Genomic DNA, 24011 nt, shown 5'->3' with positions numbered 1-24011 from the left:
TGTTTGTTATATTCAGAGAGACTTGATTGTCTATGAGGCTTATCAGTATTCTCAAACTTACTAGGCTGTACAAAAGCGGTGGTTTTCAAAGTGGGCAGGGGTCTCGCTACGTACATTCAGGGATGGAACATGATAAATCAAAATGGTATTCAGAGTTTCGAGCGTTGGGCGCGGAGTGTAGGGGGCGTTTGAGCGTCGAACGCTTTGGACGCTTAAGACGCTCGTCCAAAGCGTCCGACGCAGAAAAATTGAACAAAGCTCAACTTTTTTGCGGCAGAGCAACCAATCAGAGATTACGCTCTAGTGACGTGCTACGCACGACCCGGAAGAAGACCCAAAACAAACCCTGCAACGATGAAAAAAAAAATCCTCAAGACGCAGCTCTGGGAGCAAATAAAGACATTCACTAAAGTAGTATCTGTAGGTCCCAGAAAAGCCCCGGAGCCAATCGCCTCCGTTATTGGACTTTGTAATGTTAATACACCAAAGCCACTTTCTCCACCTGTTCTGCCATCGCGCCAAGACAACAGCCAAAGGAGGAAAAGGCCAGGAAGAGTTGATGTGTCTAAATTATTTCAGCATTATAATACTGCCTTCATCCATTAGCTAAAACTGTGCCAATTTTCATTACATACCAAAATTGTGAATACAATTGTGTATTATGATACAGTGCTCACTGATAATACATTTACATCACTATGTCTTTATGTTTATTTATCATTTCCATGATTCCATGAAAGGAATAGAGGATTTTTTGCCGATTTGAGAACTCAAGCGACTGTTAGTACTTTTATTTTTTTTATGTGCATGCGTGCATTATTTATTAGCGCGACGGATTGCATCGCATCTTCGTCTCCACAGATTTCCTCGAGCTCGAACAGTCTTTCTTTGTCATCATTTTGTACTTTTGTACACTGAAGGAACTTGCTAAACACACACCGGCATATCAACCACACATGCGCAGCCAAGGAAACGTGCTGATATCCAGGGAACGAGCAGTTGCACGCAGGGAATGATTGACATGTGGGAAAACTACTCTGCTGTCCACGCTGCAGAAATGAGACTCAGATTGCGCGCCAAAAGTCTTCTATTATTCCTTTAAGTTTTGGGAAGCCAATATTAAAATTTCTAATCTAGATGATGGATAGGCCGATACACCATGTATTAGTATATTTAGGGTGCATGTACCTTTGGAAATTATGATGGTACATTAAACCATCCTTGAAGGAAAATGCAACCCCATGTGAGGCATATTTACCATCCCTTTAAAATATTCTGGGGAGAGCACTGGTGGGGTCACCCAAAGGTTGTGACAACACTGATCATTCTTGAATACTATAATGTCTTATGATAAAATGCCAAACATGCAAAGTTTTAATGGAAACAACTACACAAAAAATAAAGATCATGAGAAATTAACCTTTCAACCATTTCACCTTCCAAATCCCAAAAATATCAGATTGTCTATTTAGACAAAATTACACAAAAACAAAATAAAATGTATAAAAGGCATTCTGATTTCAGCCTAATATTGTTGGTCGAGGTCACCGAGAGCGGTGTACCCGCTGAGCCTCTCGTGTTCCCAATTCACAGCACAGCCCGCTAAAGACCTCGAGCTCCTTTGGGCACACTACGTACAAACTTAGCTCTGTGTTGCGGTTAAATTGTCTGAAATTGTCAATGTGCGCATGGCAAAGGGCGCGTCGAAAGGTATTTGTGTGTGTTTGTTTGGAGATGACTTTTACGCATGCAGCAGCTAAAGGCGCCGCACATCCCCAAACAGACTGAGGTCACTTCCACCACTGTCCAGCTCTGGACCACAGTGACTCGTGAGTCACATCCCTGTATTGATGTCGTCACAATATATCAAGACATCGATTTTTTTAGTACTATCCTATACTACAGTATACAGAGCCACAGTAGACTACTAATCATTCATTGTTATCATTCAATTCAATTGATTTTCAATTCTAAATAAAAAAAAACAAGGCAATAAAACAATTTTATTGTAATTGCAAAAGAGATTCTGAATCTCAGTGGGACCTTCCTGGTTAAATAAAGATCAGTAACAATATAATAATAAAACTGGTAATAGTTTTTCTGACTTGACGATTGGCGCTCTGAGAAACTGAGAAAATGTCCCTCCGAGGTCCAAACTCTGAAGACGACTGGAACAGTCACCTTATTCCGGAAGTTGGCCTGGGCTCCGTCATCCCAGGTAATTCTCCTTCCAATTGTATTAGTTAACATAGGGCTGCCAACCTTGAGAGAAAATAATTCTAAATAGACTCCCAATGCCAGGCTCCTCGGTGATAGTTGTCGCCCAGTGCGGAGAGTTTAGTCTGGTCCAGTACCAGGTCCAAAGTCAGAGGTGGAAGTGTCCAGCAAAGAGCTTTAAGAGCTGAATGTGTAACGGCGCTGCAATGTTTACGTGAGGGGGAGACTAAATTAACCACGTAATTAAATAGATTATATTATATTATATACTATATATTATATTATAGATATATATATATACATACATATAATAAAATATATTTTATAATGTATGTTATTCATTACAATGAAAGTTGTTTTATTATGATTATCTGCTCCATATGGGGATAGTAACATGACTGCTGTGCACTAGTTTTGAAGTGTATTAGTTACACTTCTGGCCATTCACAGAATGCACCAGACCACGCCCTCAAGTTGCTTCACTTCACCTCATATTTTGTCATGATCAAACCTCTTGTTTAGAATTCCACCCCCTGCGCCGTCATCAATTGGCCGTCGCCCAAGTTAACGTTAAGATTGGGGGCAAAATACGGCCCTCAATGTTCAACAGAAATTGTTGTTTGACTAGCAGACTACTAAAATCATTGTTAGTATGTATGTTTAGACAGAATTCCACTTTGTGATGAGCGCCTCCTTTCATCAGGTCGTAGGTCTGTCCGATAATTACTAAATTGAATTATTGTCCAATAAAAGAGATGGAACAATGATTTTCTGAGGTCAATATTTATTGTCGGAACGTTTTTGTTGTGTTACTGCGTCAGTGGCATTAGTTTCTATATTGTTTATAGTCTATGTTTTTCTTCAGCAGGCAGGCCATTCGAGTCACAGTATTTTAAACCATTTATTTTGTCCTGAATGAAAGGCTTTGGATCCTTCTCATTTGTCCACAAAGTGCAATGTTTCTGTGTTTAGGGCTTCTCTGCCTCTGAACCATGAATCACTCATTGCAAAGGATTCTGGGAGAATGAGACAGCAGCTTTGACCCAATTTAACATTTATTTATTTTTATCTGAGCTAGTGTGGGAAACGAACAGGAACAGTGACACGCAGAGGGTAAATTCTACTACAACTGCTGCCATTTTTGATATCAGCACATTTTTATGGGCAAGCGTGATGAAGTGTCTTGCTCATGGACCAAACAACAGGTCATCTGTCGTCATGTCATTGGGTTAATGAACAAGGAATAGGTCTACCAACCCCAACAGTGGTAATATAATTATGTAATACTATTAATAATGAATCCTTTTACTATCAAAACAAACAAAAACGTTAACCTATTTGCCTCTGGATGTCCCTTCACGAGTCATCAGATGTCAGATGCAAATGCAAGATATTGGGAATGATTTATCGCACAACAAAAATGATGATGTTTAGTATGAGTTAATAATCAGTGAGAAGATAGATGCACAAAACCGCAGTCCTGGTTTAGCCCTTGTCAGGTCCAGCTTTTAAGAATAACCTGGACACAAAGGGGGTACTGTACAATCACGTGACTGACTGGACCAGTGGAATCCACCAAAAAACAAACAAATGCAATCACAAAACTGAACAAGCAACAGCAACAGATCATCAACAACCTGCTCCAATCCAAACTCTAAAGCTCCTGAGTGCAGTGCATCTGAGCAGAGGAGGACCGTGTACTGGAGCCCCGCACATCTGCCCGTGTTTGGACCCACCTTCGATGGCGATGACGTGCTCCCGGATCTGGTTCTGCAGCAGCGGCTCCTCCACGCGCTCCAGCAGCTCGTAGATGGAGTAGATGTTCGGGTGCACGGACTCGAAGCGCTGGATCTCGCCCCGGATCGCCGCGGAGGTGGCCAGATGCTGCTGGTAGTTCATGGCTACAGCCCGGGTCCTCGGTTGTGCCGACGCCGAAAACTGAGCCACCTCGTCCGTCCGTCCCCCCCGGATCCCCGAGTCCCCTCTGCGTTCCCGGTGCGAATCTTCTGTGACCTCCAAACCGCGTTAAATCACCTTCAACCCGTTGACACACATCAGCCAAACGCTGCAGAACAATGTGTCTAAATCATGCAGTGCGTCATAAAGGCTTTTTTTCCCCAGCGCTTACATCCCTCCAGACTGTATCCCTTAGAAAGACAGCCTTCCCCGGGGCAGGCTTCTCTCTGAATTCCGCTGTAGTGACAGATTTTGGGGTAACTTCACACCGCTACCCCATGTCCCAACTGCGCTCAGAAACGAAAGGTCCTCTTTATCATTTTAAATCCAACGTAATATCCATAAAATCCACTTTGGTCCACGATTCTTGGACGTAAATAGACAGGGGGCAAAGCTAGCGGCTAATGCTAAAGGACCAGAGAAGGTAAAGGGGGAAACTTTGAATTCATTTAGTGTTAAAGTCCATAAAAACACGAGTCAAATGCACCCAACATGGGCTGGATCAGTGGGTTAGAACACGGGTCAAAGACGGTGAGAAATGGTCCAGTTCCGCTGTAGCTTTCGCACCGAGGAAAGGACCGACTGTTGCTCCAGCTGCTGTCCGACGAAGGCAGCTCCTCTCCGGGGTAGCTCCGAGCAAGAGGCGTAAGGCTAATGTGGACCGGGGATAACGGCTAACAGGGTGGCCTTGTTGCTTAGTAACTGCACTAGCCCCGGCTACTGCTAATGCTAACGATTCTAAACCATGCTAAAGATGGGAAAGACATCCGTTTTTAGCGTTTTAAAGCAGGAAAGAGCGCGGAGAAAGTCCAAACAAACCCGGCTCCGGTGTCACTCTGAGCGGGGTAGATCCATTAGCGGCGGCAGGACGTGTCTGTGCCGCGGAGGACGGGAGTTTTGTGCCGCGGAGGACGGGAGTTTTGTGCCGTGTTCCAGCTTCGTTTTTCTCGGAACCAAGAACGGGCGCAGCGCTTGGGTCCAGCCCGGATAAGGTGTTTCGCCGGTGGGGAGAGCTTAGCCCACGGTCCGCTGCAGGGGTCAGCCCCGGGGGCCACAGTCCGCAGATGAATCACAGGTAACAGGTCCAGATCCGTCCATCCTCGCACACACAGCGGCAGGACCCTTCAGTGTGTGGGCTCCCAGGGGCCACCAGGTGACTTCCGACACGTGTTTCACAATAAAACGTAAACAAAATAAATTATTAAAAATACGTCTCTACGGCAGAGCTTCTCAAACCTTTTCTGGTTTAGGAGATTAAAAAGAGTGTCCACGCCGCCCACAGCCTCTGGGACAGCGCAGAATTGAGTTGATTGAGAGTTGATCACTTTTACCACTGGGGGTCCACGGCCGTCACGCACAAACTGCTGCTTTCTGCACGGTGCTGACTCGGACCACTGCGTTTATTTCATTTCAAAACTCGTGGGATTTACAGCGGAAAGGAATCGGGTGCACACGGATTATACACTTTATATCATTATAAGAGCGGTCAGTAGCAGAGCAAGTTCAAAGGTTAGATTCTAAAAAGGGGAGCGTGGCGTCCAGTGGAATTGAGGCCACACTCAACCCAGTGGATGGCGGGAAATGCACCTTTGCAGTTGGCTGCCAGCCGCTGTTAATAGCAACAAGAATGAGGCCAGAACTGATGGTTAAATGAGTTTTTATTGTTTCCATTCTGTGTCATTCAACCAACGTCAGCGCTAGGCAAGAACAAATAAGAAATAATTACCATTGTGTCCGTATAATCACTGTTACTGGCTTATTACATTAGCGTAACTGTTTTCCATACATTTGTTAAATAAACATTTAAAATAAACAGGAGGAGCGACACAGGAGAGATAGAGGAGGGACAGAGGAGGGACAGAGGAGGGACAGAGGGACTGAGGAGGGACAGCAGAGGGACAGAGGGACTGAGGAGGGACAGCAGAGGGACAGAGGAGGGACAGAGGGACAGAGGAGGGACAGCGGAGGGACAGAGGAGGGACAGAGGGACTGAGGAGGGACAGAGGAGTGACGAAGGAGGGACTGAGGAGGGATAGCGGAGGGACAGAGGAGGGACAGGGAGGGACGGAGGGACAGGGGAGGGACGGAGGGACAGAGGAGCTGCTCCCTAATATTTAGAGGTTAACCCTGTGTTGGCACAGGGCATTTTTTGGTTGCTGAAAACACGTTTGTCACGCGTAATCTGTGCACGTTTCTCAAAAGGTCTCGCTCCTCTTTGGCACTGCACTGCAAAATCAAAATATCAAACAAAAATATATATGTATATTTTTTTTTTTTCATCTACACGTCTTCAGTCACCATATTTCAACCTTTAGTTATTCATGACAGAACTCTAACCATGAAAATATTGTTTTACTTGCATAAAATAACAAAAGAGTAAAAGATTGGATAAGTCTAGAACCTTTACAGCAGCAGTAGAATGAAGGAAAAAATGAATTTGGATGAAAACGAATTAGATATAGGATACATGAAATATTACTATGATACTAAATGGTGTACAAAATACAGTAAGTAAAAAGAATATACAGCTACAAGGCTATGTGCAATATATATGAATAAATTCATAAACATTGGTTACATGAAAATACTAAGCTTTAACTGCAGGAAAGAAGAGCCAACGTTTCCGTGCTCCTGTTGATTTTACAATGAAATTATATCATATATTCATGTGTTTTTCCTCTCTGTACGTTAGAATTTCTTGACGTCACTCATGCACTGATTAAGCCACGGTTCCAGATTTTATTTTGAAATTCTGAGCCGGATGATTTACAAAAATAGTCCTAAAACAAAAAATAAAACAAACAATACATAGATGCCCAGTCAGAGTTTAGTCTGTTGAAGTACCTTGAACTCAAACCTATTCAACATAAAATAAATTATGCTTTTAATGGAAAAAATAAATTGTATGAAAGAGGAAAAGGAGCGGAAGGGTAATAGCGCCTCCCTGTGGCTGAAAACTGACCCTGTGTTACCTGTGGTACAAGTGAGAGAAAATATACAATAATAAAGATAATGATGAGGATACAGAAAAGTAAAGGAAAAGCCATTGCACAAGCTAATAAATGGCTGAGCTCAGGCTGGCTGGAACGACGAGAGGTTCCTTAGGACAACATCTCTGTCCTAAGTGGAGACACTCTGAAAATGTCCTCCTTCTTTTAATCCACCTTAGACACTTCACATGAAACACACACAAAAGAAAAAAAGGGGAATGGGCAGAAATGATGCGGGGAGAGATTGTTTTGTGTGTGTGTGTGTGTTTGTTTTAAAGGTTTAAAAATACTGGCCTAGAAACAATAGAGGTTGAATATCACTACTGCCCCCTGTCCCAGCCAACTTGCCAAGTTGATTATTTATGTTTTGTTTGAATTCATATTTTGGTATTTTTCTTTATTTTGCATATTGATTATTCATTGTGATGTTACTTTAGCATATTTAATTTACTCAGTGTTTAGTTAAACATGTGTTTGGTCATGGGGCGCCTTAATTCATAGGTCAAGGTGGAAGGGTGCACGGGCATTTTTAGCTCACGTTTTTTTTTTTTATCAGCAGAGTATTTATTTTGCTGCTCAAATGTGTGAATAAATCAGCTCAAATTGCATTTTCTTGTTTGGACATTATTTATATTTTGTATTTGTTTGGTTTAAGATAGTGTGAACATGTCTCACCACTATTTACAATCCAAAAGTCAAAACAGTAAGTATTAGGGTTCAAAAATATCACGTAGTACGTCAACAATAGAAACACATGAAAATCTGTTTCTTGTTATGGTGAAATATGACAATGAAGATGAAAGTCAATGAGCCTGTATTATTGAACCATTGAAATAATTCGTTTTACAATTTACAATCTATATATGTGATCGTTCAACACTAGACACTCCCCAGTATAAGTATAATCGCCTTTAAATGTGTATTTTCTGTCCATCCAGCAGGAGGCAGTATGTGATTCCCTTCCTCTTCCCCGGCTCAGAAAATGCTTTGAGACAGATTTCATGTTCTTCAATGTAGAACCGCGTCTCTGTCCCGTCCTCCACGAACTCGCCCTGAATAACGCAAAATCAGGACAAAAACATAGCACAAAGTGAGTATAATGTAGTGGACAAACATCCTCAGGTGAAGAACATGGCAAACAAACTCATCCTAAAGCTGGAAAATCAGGCTAAAACATTATGTGACAAACTTGCTCTAAATAATATGAAATCAGTCATAACCCAAAAACTCTAAAGCAGGAAAAACAAAGCAGTATTTTTCTCTCACTCTAACCCTAAAAAGACCAATTATTTTAATTAAAAAAAAACACAACTATTTTAGATTTGATCATACATTTCCTCCTCCAGACACATATTTTTACTGACAGATGATTGACCATTAGAAATACATTGAACATTTCTGCAGCTTCGATCCCAATTTTATCTGCGTAAACCCCTTTTTTCCCCAGAGCTGATCCTGCGAAAAGGCAACCTGTGCGGATTATGTGACTTTTATAAAGTTATTTTCTTTATTTCAAGCCAAATTATCTGCCAGAGGTAAAAAAAAAAAAGTCATTTAAACTCATGTAGATCATATTTTGCCCTTGTTCTTGGACCACCTCAAATATATTAAATTAATTGTCCCTCATTCTTCTGGTTAAGCATTCTGCTACATACACTTAAAACATTGCATCTGGTTCGTCCAATGCTATGTCCTTAAATAAATAAATAAATAAATAAAATAAAATACACCGACCCAAAAGTGGAGAAAACAGAACTAAACACACAGGGCGCACTGACATGTGTGAAAATGATCTAAAACTGAACAAAACCAAGAGTTTCTTAAAACCTCACCTCGAGTCCACAAATGCAAAAACTTAATTTTCCCAAATGTCACGCTTTGATCATGATTGCACTAAAGTCACGTGCTATCGCAAAGAGAAACATGTTATATTTAATTACTGTTTGTTCAACAACACAATGTGCTCTACAATAAAAAAAAACAAGAACAAGATAATGATCAAGACATATTTATTTGACAGGGGCAGAAGCCAAGGCCCACGCTTTTCTCCAACTCTTTAATCAATATTGTAGTACATTAGTGGACATTTATAATCAATATAATACTGGAGAGAAATTTACCAACAATAATCTACAAGCATTCTAGTTTTCACAGAAATAAAATCATGTTTTATTCGTCGTAACAGCTATTCCATGATATAAGCCCTTTACTTGATAACCAATGTTCCCTCAGCCTCGTTCTTACATAATGGCTGTCAAACATACAAGTTATATTTACGTGAAATTTGTTTGCAATTATTTGGGGATTTGATTATGTTTGATTAAACTTATACAAATCTACCAAGTTGAAGGACTGTAACATTTTTCATTGGCTGAACAGTTGGTTATGATTGCTCAGTCTAGTCACCCTTTTTGTAATATAAAGTTTGGTTCTCGTTCTAGTTCCAGTTTTTGTTTCCCCAAATTTCAATACAATTATGTCAAGTATGGTGTGATGATAGGACAATAAAGTAAATGTAATGCCTTTTTGTTCAGAATAGATTGCATTTTTTAATAGAAAATAATAAATCATACATTTTCTACCAGTTGAGCACATTTTCTAGGTTTATTAATTTTACTTCCTGGTTGTGACATCGCACAAGGAAATTACCCAGGCACCACTGGGCCTAAACTTTATTTTTGTTTCTTTATTATGGTATAGACTTGCAGGCGTGGGCAAACTACGGCCCGCGGGCCACATGTGGCCCGTTTGTCTTTATAATGTGGCCCGCCAAACATGTCAAGTAATGTTAAAAAAAAAATATATATATATATTTTTTTGCCCTCAGGCATCGGTCTGCACTTGTATCCTTAATAAATATGACGTGAAATGAATTAAATAATATATTCAATAGCCTATATTTAACAGAAAAGTGATTTTCTATTTGATATTTAATTTTTTAGATTTTTTTTTTCCTTCACACCAATGATCGTGGGCCGGCCCTCCGCTACTTGCCTGGATTCGAATATGGCTCTCGGAGGAAAATAATTGCCCACCCCTGGTCTAGAGGTTCAAAATATACTGTTGTATAAATTATGCATAAACTTTGGATGGAATGAGTGTCCATGGTGTGAGGTCACTTCCTGTCATTTCCCACAGTGTTTTCAACTTTTCTCCACAAATAGCAACTGTATTGGTGTAAAACTATCTTGTATTTAACAAGTATATAATATATACACCAGATAAAGTCAAAATGAGAGAATCATAAAAACCTGTCTTACGCACTATAACTTCACATTCATTCGAGTGTCTCACCTCTGCCTCCATCTTCTGTCCGTTGCACCAGACATCCATCGTGTCCTTCTCTGTCCAAAAATAAAACGTTCCAGTGATTAACAGTTCAATTTTGGGCCCAAAAGGTGCAGGGGAAAAATACAATTGCAATTTTGTGCTGAGATTACAAGTCATTTAGTGATTTGTATTTTTCATATCAAACCAGATCGAGTCCAGACAAGAACGCCATCTCACGGCCTCTTCCTCTCAGGCTGCTTTTCAGAGCCTATACTTTTCCACCTACTTATTTATTCTAATTTTTGTGTCTATCCTTTCAAAATACCAGATGTTGAGGTTTTGTCCTTCCAAATAGGCTACACCAACTTCAAATTATAACTCAAATGCTTCGTCCAGACAGTTACATATACATATTTTACTTTATTATTATGACAAAATAATGATGTAAAAAGTGTTGTATTACCCAGTACAATCCTGTAGTCCGTCTGGTCCAGCCGCAGGGCCCAGGTCTGCGAGGTCCTGGTCCGGTTCTGGGTGAACTTCTGCAGAGTGAGGCCGTTGACGTGGAGCGAGTATTCGTACGAGAATCCTCCAACGGCTTCGATGAGGATCACAGCTTTATTCGGAGGAATGCCGAAGGAAAACGCCTCTCTGCCCACCAGCTTGAACATCCAGTCTCTGCGGAGGAGCTCCTGCAGGAGAAACGGAGACTTAACCAGGACTAAAGCAAGGGCTAGACCGGGGACTAAAGCAAGGGCTAGACCAGGAACTAAAGCAAGGGCTAGACCGGGAACTGAAGCAAGGGCTAGACCGGGAACTAAAGCAAGGACTAGACCGGGAACTAAAGCAAGGGCTAGACCGGGAACTAAAGCAAGGGCTAGACCGGGAACTAAAGCAAGGGCTAGACCGGGAACTAAAGCAAGGGCTAGACCGGGAACTAAAGCAAGGGCTAGACCGGGAACTAAAGCAAGGGCTAGACCGGGAACTAAAGCAAGGACTAGACCGGGAACTGAAGCAAGGGCTAGACCGGGAACTAAAGCAAGGGCTAGACCGGGAACTAAAGCAAGGGCTAGACCGGGAACTAAAGCAAGGGCTAGACCGGGAACTAAAGCAAGGGCTAGACCGGGAACTAAAGCAAGGGCTAGACCGGGAACTAACGCAAGGGCTAGACCGGGAACTAAAGCAAGGGCTAGACCAGGAACTAAAGCAAGGGCTGGACCAGGACTGAAACAGGAAGAAAACAGGTCTTGAAAGACAAAGACCAGGACTTGACTCGTTCCTGGTCAAAAAAGAGACTAAAACATTGGCTGAACAAGGAACTGAAACAAGGACTAGATCAGGACTAAAAGCAGACTAATCCAAACCAGGGCTAAAATGGGGAGGGGAAAAGGCACTAAATCAGAGACAAACACATGTATGAAATAAATACTAGACCAGGGACTAAAACCAGGTTCAAAACCCAGTTAATAGTTAATTGATCCTCAAAGGAAATTATTGAGTTGCTGCAGCTGCAATAAATAGAACCAAGGACAAAACCTAAAAAAAATGGAATGAACCAACGGACAGATCCAGGACTAGACCAGGGCTCAAACTGATCTAAACTAGAGTCTAAACCAGGTCTAAACCAGGTCTTGGTCTCACCTCTCCGTTGATGTACACAACCCTCTTCCCGGTGGTGGTTCCGTGTTCAAACTCAATCTTGTGAACTCTGTCAGAGAGCGACACCTCCCATACAGCAGACACCTGCTTACACATACCTGAACCAAGTCTGAACCAGGTCTAAACCAGGTCTAAACCAGGCCTAAACCAGGTCTAAACCAGGCCTAAACCAGGTCTAAACCAGCCCTAAACCAACCATAAACCAGGACTAAACCAGGTCTAAACCAGCCCTAAACCAGCCCTAAACCAGGTCTAAACCAGCCCTAAACCAGGTCTAAACCAAGTCTAGACCAAGTCCATCCCAGGTCCACCGCAGCAGTGAGAGGACAGTGTCTACCTCAGCACAACAGGAATTAGTGTAAGAGGATTTCTTAAGAGCTGAGGTGCAGAGGAGACAAAATGTACTCGAGTAGAAGGAGTTACTGCAAAGTATTTTTACTCAAATAACCTTTTTATACAGTTTAAAAAAAAAAAAAAAAAAAAAAAGAGGCTTATCACTTAAGTCCACAACGACTGCAAATGATGAAATCAAATGTACATATATTGAAGTATTAAGTGTTAACTACTTGTCTTCTGGTACCATTTATTTGGCAGGATTTAAGCAGTTTGTTTGACAGGGATGATGAATAAATTGAGTAACAGTCTCTATTCATTTGATATCCAATAATGCAGCCAAGAGAGTAAAATTGTTTAAGTGCGAAATATATGACAATTGGCTTTTTCTTTCTCATTTTCCATTTCTGCAAAACAGACAATTAATATGTCGGTGTAATCCCTCATTCGTCCAGGCGTGTTCCATAGTTCAAAGCTTCAGTTGTAGTCATCTGGACTCAGTTTGAAAAAATAGACGTTTCGACTCTCATCCAAGAGTCATTGTCAATAAAAGAATTTAGATCGAGAACTCCGATATTAATACTGTTCTGTGGTAAGACCCGCCCAATGGGAGGAGCCTTCCTGAAGTAGAAAGAGTTGTTTGTTTCAACAGAAACTCCCCCCTTGTATCTACCGAGCCTATTCAGAATTTTAATGGGCTATTAGAATCCTCTTTGTCTTTGTGAGACCCTGGCTCAACCACCCTGAGTACCTGATTAGCATCTAAATGTCCTGGTCCTGGTCCTCTACCTTTCCAGGGGTTCAGTATACCATTATAGATACCAGGAAGATTAAACCTTAGCCCTCCATTTCTGTTTAAAGAAGGTCTTTCTTTTTTAACAAAAATAGCTTCCTTAACTCCTCTTTCAAACCATCTTTTCTCCCTGCTTAAAATCTTCACCTCACCGTCTTCAAACGAGTGATTAGAGGCTTCAAGATGGAGATGCACGGCGCTCTGTGGTCCTGAACTTGTATTTCTTCTGTGCTGATAAAGCCTCTTGTGTAGAGGCTGTTTCGTCTCACCTATGTAACGTTCTTTACAGCTTTCTTCACTGCATTGGATCGAATAAACTACATTGCTCTGTTTTTGAGTCGGCAACTTGTCCTTAGGGTGAACCAGTTTTTGTCTTAAAGTGTTTCCTGGTTTAAAATAAACAGGGACTTCGTGTTGTCTAAAAATTCTCTGCAGTTTTTCCGACAGGCCAGACACATAAGGGATAGAAACACCCTTCCTTCTCTGTTCAGTTTCCCTTTTGTCCTGCTTCTTGGTTCTCTTCACTCTGTTGAGAGCCCAAGCGGGGTAACCACAGGCTGAGAGGGCATTTCGGACATGTTTTTCCTCTTTCTTCTTGCCCTCTGAGCTGGTGGGCACACCTTGAGCTCTGTGTTGTAAGGTTCTGATCACCCCCAGCTTGTGCTGTAGTGGGTGGTTGGAACCAAAGAGCAGATACTGGTCCGTGTGTGTAGGTTTCCTATATACTTCTATTTGGAGTTTCCCGTCCTCTCCTCTGATCGTGGAACAATCAAGAAAGGCCAAGCGATTCTCCTTAGCGTCTTCTCTTGTAAACCTAATATGTGGGTCCACAGCATTGCTGTGATCAGAGAAGGTTTCCAACTCTTGTTTCTTGATTGTTACAAAAGTATCATCGACATAGCGAAGCCACAGTTTTGGAGCTATGCCTGAGAATGAGGACAGTGCCTTCTTCTCAAAGTGCTCCATGTACAGGTTGGCCACTATGGGAGAGACGGGCGAGCCCATGGCACAGCCATGAATCTGTCTGTAAAATTGTCCCCGGAATTGAAAGTAAGTGGTGTTCAGACAGATGTCCAACAGTTTACATATGTGTTCAGGTGTCAGTTTGGTCCTTTCCTGTAGGGTGGTGTCTTCCTGCAGTCTGATCCTCACCGCTGCTACTGCATCAGAGGTCGGGATGCAGGTGAACAGGGACACAACATCATATGAAACCATGAGGTCATCTGGGTCCAGTTGGAGATGTTTCACTTTATCCACAAAGTTGTGCGTGTTTTCCACATGATGTTCCGAATTCCCCACAAGCGGAGCCAATATAGTTGTTAAATGCTTGGCCACATTGTAAGTGATGGAATCTGCGCTGCACACTATGGGTCTGAGTGGAACATCCTTTTTGTGTATTTTTGGAAGGCCATAAATGCAAGGCATGGCTTCACCAGGATACAGTCTGTAATACAGAGGCCGGTCTATCGTTTCCTCTTTTTCCAGCCTTTGTAAACAGTCTATCACTTTCTTCTTGTAGCCACTGGTCGGATCTCTTTTCAAGCGTTCGTTTGTGGTCGTGTCCTCGAGGAGGGTGTGGACTTTGGCTTCGTAATCAGCTGCGTTGAGAATCACAGTGCAACGTCCCTTGTCTGCTGGAGGATGTTGATGCTGTGATCTTTTTCCAGTGCTGCATATCAGGTTTACAAGAGAAGACGCTAAGGAGAATCGCTTGGCCTTTCTTGATTGTTCCACGATCAGAGGAGAGGACGGGAAACTCCAAATAGAAGTATATAGGAAACCTACACACACGGACCAGTATCTGCTCTTTGGTTCCAACCACCCACTACAGCACAAGCTGGGGGTGATCAGAACCTTACAACACAGAGCTCAAGGTGTGCCCACCAGCTCAGAGGGCAAGAAGAAAGAGGAAAAACATGTCCGAAATGCCCTCTCAGCCTGTGGTTACCCCGCTTGGGCTCTCAACAGAGTGAAGAGAACCAAGAAGCAGGACAAAAGGGAAACTGAACAGAGAAGGAAGGGTGTTTCTATCCCTTATGTGTCTGGCCTGTCGGAAAAACTGCAGAGAATTTTTAGACAACACGAAGTCCCTGTTTATTTTAAACCAGGAAACACTTTAAGACAAAAACTGGTTCACCCTAAGGACAAGTTGCCGACTCAAAAACAGAGCAATGTAGTTTATTCGATCCAATGCAGTGAAGAAAGCTGTAAAGAACGTTACATAGGTGAGACTAAACAGCCTCTACACAAGAGGCTCTATCAGCACAGAAGAAATACAAGTTCAGGACCTCAGAGTGCCGTGCATCTCCATCTTGAAGCCTCTAATCACTCGTTTGAAGACGGTGAGGTGAAGGTTTTAAGCAGGGAGAAAAGATGGTTTGAAAGAGGAGTTAAGGAAGCTATTTTTGTTAAAAAAGAAAGACCTTCTTTAAACAGGAATGGAGGGCTAAGATTTAATCTTCCTGTTATTTATAATGGGATACTGAACCCCTGGAAAGGTAGAGGACCAGGACCAGGACATTTAGATGCTAATCAGGTACTCAGGGTGGTTGAGCCAGGGTCTCACAAAGACAAAGAGGATTCTAATAGCCCATTAAAATTCTGAATAGGCTCGGTAGATACAAGGGGGGAGTTTCTGTTGAAACAAACAACTCTTTCTACTTCAGGAAGGCTCCTCCCATTGGGCGGGTCTTACCACAGAACAGTATTAATATAGGAGTTCTCGACCTAAATTCCTTTATTGACAATGACTCTTGGATGAGAGTCGAAACGTCTATTTTTTCAAACTGAGTCCAGATGACTACAACTGAAGCTTTTTCTACTAGACAATTAATAGTTCAGAATTTCCAGGATATGTGTGAACCCTGATGGGGTGCAAAAACTGTATCTGAGTTACCACCTGCTTGTCTCCATGGAGATGTTCTTGCTTTGCCAGGAATCAGAATCAGAAAAGGTTTATTGCCATTGTCATTGAACACACTTCGCAAAATTAAGAATTTACTCATAAAATAAGATAGAAAATAAACTTGGCCTCGGAATGTACACAGATATTTACACAAACATTTACAGATGGTCTGAAATAGTGCAGAAAGTGAACAGTGCAGTGATTGATTAAATGATAGTTAAAGACACAGGTGTTAGGAGGTGGTCATGAGTCCAATCGCAAGAAACGGAAATACACTGTTCTTGTGGCGGGTAGCCTCCTGCCTGAGGGGGAGTGGCCTCATGCCTGAGGGGAGCGGCCTCCTGCCTGAGGGGAGTGGCCTCCTGCCTGAGGGGAGTGGCCTCTTGCCTGAGAGGAGTGGCCTCCTGCCTGAGGGGAGTGGCTCAAATCGTCCGTATCCAGGTGAGAAGTGTCGGCTGTGATCCAACCTGCTCGTCCCAGAGTCCTGGAGACGTTCAGGTCCTGCAGAGATGGATGTCTGAAGTCGATCACCTTCTCAGCAGAGCCACAATACACTGTAGTCTCTGTTTGTCCCTGGCTGTGGGTCCAGCGTACCACACAGTGATGGAGGAGGTGATGGAGGTGAGGATGGACTCAGTGATGGCCGTGTAGAACAGCGCCGGAGCCCACTCCCCACAAAGGTGGGGTTGTTGTTAGAGAACTGCTGTTTCAGACGTGTATTGTACTGTGATCTAGCTCTGGACACCTCCCTGCTAAATCCATACTTTGCCTCTTTGTAGTGCTCTCTGTCACTCGCCCTGTGCGCTGCCTCCTCCTGCTGCATAACTGCCCAACTGTGGTGTATAATGCTGTTCTCACAGAATCGATCATAATAATGTATGACGTCACAGCGTCCGTGTAGTGAGTTCTCATTCCATCACAGCTCGGAAAACCTCCCAGTCTGTAACGTCCAAACTGGGATTGTTCAACACTATAGCATTTAACTTTTTTTGATTTGTTTTTTTAATGTTTAATTTATTTAATTATTCACATATTGGTTTTCTTGATGATAAAACAATAGTTGAATAATGAATTCTTACACGGTGATAAGTGTAATGCCATATTGTGGAACATTCTCTATGAGGACAGCAGGTGGAGGACCTCTATGAGGACAGCAGGTGGAGGACCTCTATGAGGACAGCAGGTGGAGGACCTCTATGAGGACCTCTATGAGGACAGCAGGTGGAGGACCTCTATGAGGACAGCAGGTGGAGGACCTCTTCACCAGAAAAGTTACAAAGCACATCTTTAAATGTATTAATACAAAAAGCTAATGAGACATAAACATAAGAAAACAATTCTTACTTCTATTATCTTCAAGTTCTGTTGAATAAATCTAAAAACATCTTTAACTGCAGCTTAGATATTTTAAGTGAAAACTTATGTTTGGCTCTAGTCACTAGAGCCATGTTTATTTGGACAAGACACTAGAGTTTTGTGTCTTGTCCAAATAAACAATGTATAATGTAGAAATGTATCACTAAAGTTAACTTATTTCTACCGCACGCTGCCATCAAGTGGCAGATTCATCATTACAGCATTCAAACATTACAGCCCAAAATAACATGAAATCTTAGATACTTTATGAATATTTTTATTAAAATTCAGAGTGTTTTATGTGAAGAATGTGCTACAATACATTTTACACAAATATACATGTCCCTTTCACCCTAACACACTGATTTCAACACAAAAATAAAATTTAAATAAAACATGCAACATATAACAGTAATGACAACAAAGATCAACTAAACAATTTGAGATTACAGAGAGAAACAAACAGCAAAACATGTCAAAACAGCACAAGAACTAGATCTACGACATAAATGATCATGAAACATAGTTTGAATTGTATGGAAAGATGTGACGTGTCAAAATATAGAAAGAAAATGACAAATTCAATTACATTGCATTATTTATTATTTATCATTTTAAGAACAAAAGTCATATTTTGGCACAATCCAGAGCAAGTTTTGGTTTTGCTCATTTACTTATAAGTAATCATTTTTAATGTATGCAATAATTTTAGATATTTCTAAGTTCAAACATTTCAGACGTCACTATATCAAAATAGACCTGCTTCAGTCCTGGTTTAGTCTTACTTTAGACCTGCTTTAGTCTTACTTTAGACCTGCTTTAGTCTTACTTTAGACCTGCTTTAGTCTTACTTTAGACCTGCTTTAGTCTTACTTTAGACCTGCTTTAGTCTTACTTTAGACCTGCTTTAGTCTTACTTTAGACCTGCTTTAGTCTTACTTTAGACCTGCTTTAGTCTTACTTTAGACCTGCTTTAGTCCCGCTTCAGTCCTGCTTTAGTCTTACTTTAGACCTGCTTTAGTCCCGCTTCAGTCCTGCTTTAGTCATGCTTAACTACAGCTTTAGTCTTACTTTAGACACTCTTTAGTCCCTCTTTAGTCCCGCTCTAGTCCCGCTCTAGTCCCGCTCTAGTCCCGCACTAGTCCCGCACTAGTCCCGCACTAGTCCCGCACTAGTCCCGCACTAGTCCCGCACTAGTCCCGCACTAGTCCCGCTCTAGTCCCGCACTAGTCCCGCTCTAGTCCCGCTCTAGTCCCGCTCTAGTCCCGCTCTAGTCCCGCTCTAGTCCCGCTCTAGTCCCGCTCTAGTACCGTCTTTGTCAGAGATCTATTTCAACCTTGTACATTTTTGCAATGTTCACAGAAGCTCTTTTTGGTCCTGAGCCCTAACTACATTTTCACAGATATAAATGATATATTGGATGTTTTTTTTTATAATACTTTTAATTATTTTTACAGAATCTTACAGTATACAGCAGCGTTTCTTCTTCTTTTTCCCACTCGGGCCGTTCTTATCTTTGCTTTCGGACATTTTCTTTTTCCGCACTTCCCTCATGAGATCAAAGAACACCTAAAGAGACAAACGTTTAGTCCTGGTTTACTCCCTAGTTTAGGTCTGGTCCAGTACCTTGTCCACGTTGGCCCTGGTCTTGGCGGAGGTCTCCACATACGGCACGCCCCACTCCACGGCTCTGCTCGACACCTCCTCAGCCGAGACCTGCCTCCGCTCCTCCAGATCCGACTTGTTCCCCACGACCAGGAGAGGGACCAGCTCCTCCTCCTTCACCCGCAGAATCTGCTCCCTGTAAAGACCAGGACAAGACCAGGATGACTGGTGAATGCATGTCACTGGGTTCGGTTGGGTTGAACTTGTGAGGAGCAGTGGACCAGACCTGGACCTGGGGGAGGTTGTTCGTACCTGAACTCTGCCGTGGCGGTGAAGGACTCGTGCTCTGTGATGGAGAACACGAGCAGGAAACCTTCTCCGCTCCTGAAGTAGTTGTCTCGGATGGCGGCGTAGTCCTCCTGCCCGGCAGTGTCCAAAATGTCAATCTGAACGTCCTCTCCGTCCAACACCACCTTCTTCCTGTAGCTGTCTGCTTTTGTCGGCTCGTAGTCCTCCACGAACTAAGACGAGACAATTATTGGCAAGGACTAAACCAGGATTAATTCAGGTCTACAATGGGTCTAAAACAGCCTTAGTCTTACCTCGTCGTACATGAACTGTAGTGTGAGAGCAGACTTGCCCACTCCTCCGCTGCCCACCATGATGACCTTATGGAGAGCCAGAGACGCCTGGCCTTTCCCTTTACCCGACGCCATGGTCCAAGTCCGGGTTCTGAACCGGGATCCAAACCGGTCTAAAGGAAGCTACCTGTAACAACAGAATCAGAGCCAGAGGACCAGATGTAGTCATTTTGAGGGTCAAAATATTTCATGTCATAGTTTTTGTGAATGTCAATCTTTTTAAATTAAAATTAAATCAAATAGTTATCAAAAAGGCTAAAACGATGATTAAAAGTACATAGGTTTTTGTCAAATAATGAAAATCAAATAAATAATTGAAAGGAATGAGTTCCAGGTTCCACAGTTCAATCCTAGAGCATCAAACCATGAACAAACTCACTGTGTAAAAACACAGAAGTACATGTCCCATGAAGCAATGGAAATGTATCAGTGTTCAAATAAAAGTATTTATATATTTTTGGGGCGTATAAAACGATGACAGTGGACTAAATTAGCCTCATATTTGTGTCTAAAAAAGGACATAAGATGAGATAAGATAAACTTTATTTGTCCCACAATAGGGAAATTCCAGGGTTGCAACACAGATTAGGTACAGAAACAGAAACCTCTTAAAACTAAGAGGGTTCTGGACATATTAGGCCATAGGTTTGGGCGATATTGAAAAAAAACATTATTTTTAGGGATGTCCCGATTTCCGATCACGTGAAAGGAAATCGGGCCGATCATGTGGTTTCAGACTTGTTGAAATCGGATGTCGCGTCCCGATCACTGATCAATATAAATTTTACTCTTATTAGTTTGATCAGCGCTATACATTTCAAGCTTATTATTAGTCTCTCACCTCCGTATAATGCATGAATGTTTTGTTTTGTGCCGTGAGCTCCTGCATGTCACAGCAGAGCGCATCACACAGATTAAGGAAAAATGTTCAACAACTGGGGCATCGACAAGCAACGGGTTCATGTCATTTTGCGGGACAAACGCTGCTAATATGAAGAAAGCCATGGGTGAGACGAGGTGCGGTTTGGGCGAGGGCGTCATCACCATTCTGGAGCACAGACACGGGGGGTGGAGTGCGGGCTGATAGCACGACATGATAAACACCGTGGCGACCGCGAGGATCAGAACACTCGCCCCTGAGTTACTCTCAACTCAACATTCAGACAGATTTCATCAAGAAAAACATACATTTATTATAAGTCAGAAGAGAATTAAGAGTGCAGTTCTGAAAAGCACATTATGGCCTTACTTTATGACACTGTTGCACTTTCATTTAATACACACTTTGCTTATTTGTTTACATGCCTGCTGGGTATTTTAAAAGTGGAATGGACGATTTTTTCCAGCAATTTTTTTTTATCATATTTCCTCGTGGCGTGGATAAATCATTTGTCCTGCCACGTATCAATCATAAAACGCACCTACCGCTCACCTGCAGCCGCGTGCGGTTCGCCCCCACGTTTCCGCGTGCCTAAGCGCATGGATCTATCATAATATAGTTCCCTCAGTGTACGGGGCAAAATGAAGACGGAGAAAGACAGTTCGAGCTGATGCAGAAGTGGACAGAAATCTACGGGAGACGAGAGATGCGATGCGCTCCGTTGCGCTAATAAACAAATGCACGTGTGTGTTGTATCAGTCCGCACGGGGGAGTGCGCATGCGCACTTCCACCTGCGTTCTCAAATCGCCGCAAAATCGTCCATTGCGCCTTTAAGTTGAGCTGCTATTTTTATTTCATTCAAATTACTATTACGCACTATTATTTCTTATTCAAGCTACCTCAAAGAAAGGCACACCGTTAAAAGTGTTAAAAATAAAATAAAACTGGGGACAACCCGTTTATGTTAAAAAATAAAAATATGTTACGAAAGTATCGGATCGGGACTCGGTATAGCCAGATACTCAAAATCAGATGACTCGGAATCGGGGCCAAAAAAACCTGATCCTTAATTATTTTGATTACAAACTATTTTAACAATGCATCAGGAATGTGTTAAAATGTGCCTGTGAATGTCTTGGTCGAAGTGTCGCACAAAACGTAAATGGACCGTAAAATTACAAACCACAAAAGGGCAGAAATGTCACTGTATTCTTTAAATGTTTGAATTATAGACAATATACTACATATTCCAATTTTGCAACAACAATTGCGATGTTATCTGTTTGCATCACATCTCCCACCTCTGACAGTGTGTTTATGTAGTGGTGGAACAGGTTTAGTCTTCAACCTGCATTAACTTCAGCCTTAAGGTCACAATGTATTTACACTTGGTTTATCACGGTTTTATCAGCCATTTCACTGCAGATGACGCTCTAATGTGATCATTCTAACAATAATATACAGTTATAGAGACCTTTTTTGAAATATTACTTCATGACAAAATGTAGGCAATTCGATTAAGATCTTCTTGAAAAATAAGTAAACAAATTTGAATTTGTAGTGCACCACAGATCTATCGTTCAACTTTACATAAAAGTTATGTAATAAAACGGTGCTAAATCCGGTTAAATTGGTTAAACATGTTGCAAGAGCAGACATACGTGTCTAAAACTGTAACTATACTTTTTATATTTAATCGTTTACATTACAATCATTCAAAACATACATATTAAATGGAAATGTGTCTATGAAGATGTGTATTATCAAAAAGAGGAACAGTTTCAGCCGTTTTTGGTTCCTCTAAACTATAAACTTTGTGACATTCAGCTATCTGCAGAATCGACTTCGCTTCCCTGTTCCCGCCCACGGCAACTTTTCGCGCTTTCTGATTGGCTCAACGGCAGAGCGACCATCCCTTCGAGGCCTCTGATTGGCTGTGGCGACTGTCACTCTGCTTACTGATAAACTGGCCGTGAAGTGTTCAGATAGTGCAGAGAGCGCCGGGGAACATAGCTCAAAACGATAAGTAAATGGGTTTGAAAAGAAGAATAAGTTGAAATAAAGTTGAAATACGAGTTCAAAGTCTTACCCGAGTTTTGTTTCAGAGACTGGCCGCGGGAAAAGGCGCCATAAAGCGAAGAGAAGACGGAAAAAAGGACAAACTTTTCCCACTTTTACCGAAAAGCGCCGCTGCCCCACCTCGGACAGAGATCGTGTACGTGGCGAAGAGGCGGCACTCTGACAAACGCAGACAGAGAATAATCCGAACTCAGTTAAACCAAAGGATGTTGTACTGAATCATGAAAAAGTTGCGTTACTTTACAATACTTTTCAATACATAAGAAAATGTGGCAGTGATACAAATCAAAATTTTAAAAAGGGATTTATGATTAGCACCGCGTGAGAGCTCTGTAGTTTGAGTATAACCATAACAGTATGTGACGTCACAAAATTCCTTGTATTTCATTTTTATGAATTTTCGGCTCCAAGTCAAGCCCATGGATGTATTATATTATCAAACCGGCCGCAGTGTCGTGAGTTCCTGTCTAATAAAGCATACGGACACAAAAGTATCAAAGTAAATATTCTTTACACGTGTGGTGGTTCAGAATTGTCATAAATTGGAAATATTAAGGCGAGACAATGTAGATGAATGTGTAAAAATCTTAATTTAGAGATTCTAAATAAATTAGAGATTCAGGTTTTTCATCAAATAGCAAATGTTATCTGTAAAAATGTACACAATTGTACACATTTGGAACATATACATCTAAAGAAACGGATAAGATAAGCTATTCCTGTATTGTCCACACATGGGGAAATTTCATTGTTGCAACGCAGGTAGATATAGAGGAAAAGGACAGATAACTTATAGGAAGTTTAAAAAACACTCTTAATAGAAGAACTCTTATAAACAAAAACTCCTATAGACAAAACCTCTCATTTCTTGATAAGGAATGGAGGGGAAAAATAAAGATAAAATGGATCAAAATAAAAAATAAAACAAAATAAAAAAGGATGGGCCCAGGTTTACATTTGCTGGTTAATTTTGTTGAGAGATATAGGCATATTAAAAAAAATTAAATAAAAGTATCTTATTTAGGGCTTAAACTTTGCCTCATCATCGTGGTTAAAACAATTTTTATTTTTACACAAATAATAATGGGCCTATTCAAGTCACTGAAACGGTTTCATTTTAGAGTGAAGAACTGTCAAAAATACAAAACAATCACACATTTGTCTTTTACATTAGTCTTCAAATCATGTGCACAAAAATGGCTTGTGTTGCTGACTGTTCAAAGTCTCTCCAACCTTTTCCAAACCAAATAAATACAAGCCAAAGGAAAGTCCCACTCCCTCAAAGAACAAGGACTACACCAGGACAATCACAAAACTACACCAGGA

The 24011-nt window shown here is 41.7% G+C and overlaps 4 protein-coding genes across 7 annotated transcripts in view; all 4 read right to left on the bottom strand.

The window, feature by feature from the left end:
* agap1 (ArfGAP with GTPase domain, ankyrin repeat and PH domain 1) overlaps positions 1–4189 on the bottom strand; it is a 135162-nt gene extending 130973 nt beyond the window's left edge. For both annotated transcript variants that reach the window (XM_072451977.1, XM_072452056.1), the window contains exon 1: positions 3954–4189. In XM_072451977.1, the coding sequence (XP_072308078.1) occupies positions 3954–4116 (163 nt within the window). In that variant the 5' untranslated portion in view covers positions 4117–4189. The remainder of the gene's footprint in view (positions 1–3953) is intronic.
* Positions 1–24011, bottom strand: part of LOC140365177 (CLIP-associating protein 1-B-like) — a 182173-nt gene that overhangs the window by 9511 nt on the left and 148651 nt on the right. The window lies entirely within an intron of this gene.
* LOC140364407 (fas apoptotic inhibitory molecule 1-like) lies at positions 8067–12440 on the bottom strand. Of its 3 annotated transcripts, XM_072450534.1 has the most exons (5): positions 12354–12440; positions 12075–12243; positions 10897–11125; positions 10458–10507; positions 8067–8215 (listed from the first exon to the last, which is right to left on the bottom strand). In XM_072450534.1, exons 2-5 carry the CDS (start codon positions 12186–12188, stop codon positions 8075–8077), a joined length of 534 nt encoding a protein of 177 aa, XP_072306635.1. In that variant the 5' UTR covers positions 12189–12243; positions 12354–12440; the 3' UTR covers positions 8067–8074. The 3 variants fall into 3 exon arrangements, with proteins under 3 accessions (XP_072306635.1, XP_072306628.1, XP_072306643.1); XM_072450527.1 differs by lacking the exon at positions 12354–12440 and having other exon boundaries at positions 12075–12310; XM_072450542.1 differs by lacking the exon at positions 12354–12440 and having other exon boundaries at positions 8134–8215; positions 10458–10502; positions 12075–12316.
* Positions 17741–22827, bottom strand: LOC140364245 (ras-related protein Ral-B-like). Its single transcript, XM_072450373.1, has 5 exons — positions 22696–22827; positions 19687–19852; positions 19397–19605; positions 19106–19280; positions 17741–19048 (listed from the first exon to the last, which is right to left on the bottom strand). Exons 2-5 carry the CDS (start codon positions 19798–19800, stop codon positions 18941–18943), a joined length of 606 nt encoding a protein of 201 aa, XP_072306474.1. The 5' UTR covers positions 19801–19852; positions 22696–22827; the 3' UTR covers positions 17741–18940.

The sequence above is a fragment of the Eucyclogobius newberryi genome, unplaced genomic scaffold (genome assembly GCF_026437365.1).
Source record: "Eucyclogobius newberryi isolate DKJ021-1_F unplaced genomic scaffold, fEucNew1.0.hap1 SCAF_1, whole genome shotgun sequence".
In the NCBI taxonomy this organism is placed as follows: Eukaryota; Metazoa; Chordata; class Actinopteri; order Gobiiformes; family Gobiidae; genus Eucyclogobius; species Eucyclogobius newberryi.
This window is presented reverse-complemented; position numbering and strand designations above follow the sequence as displayed.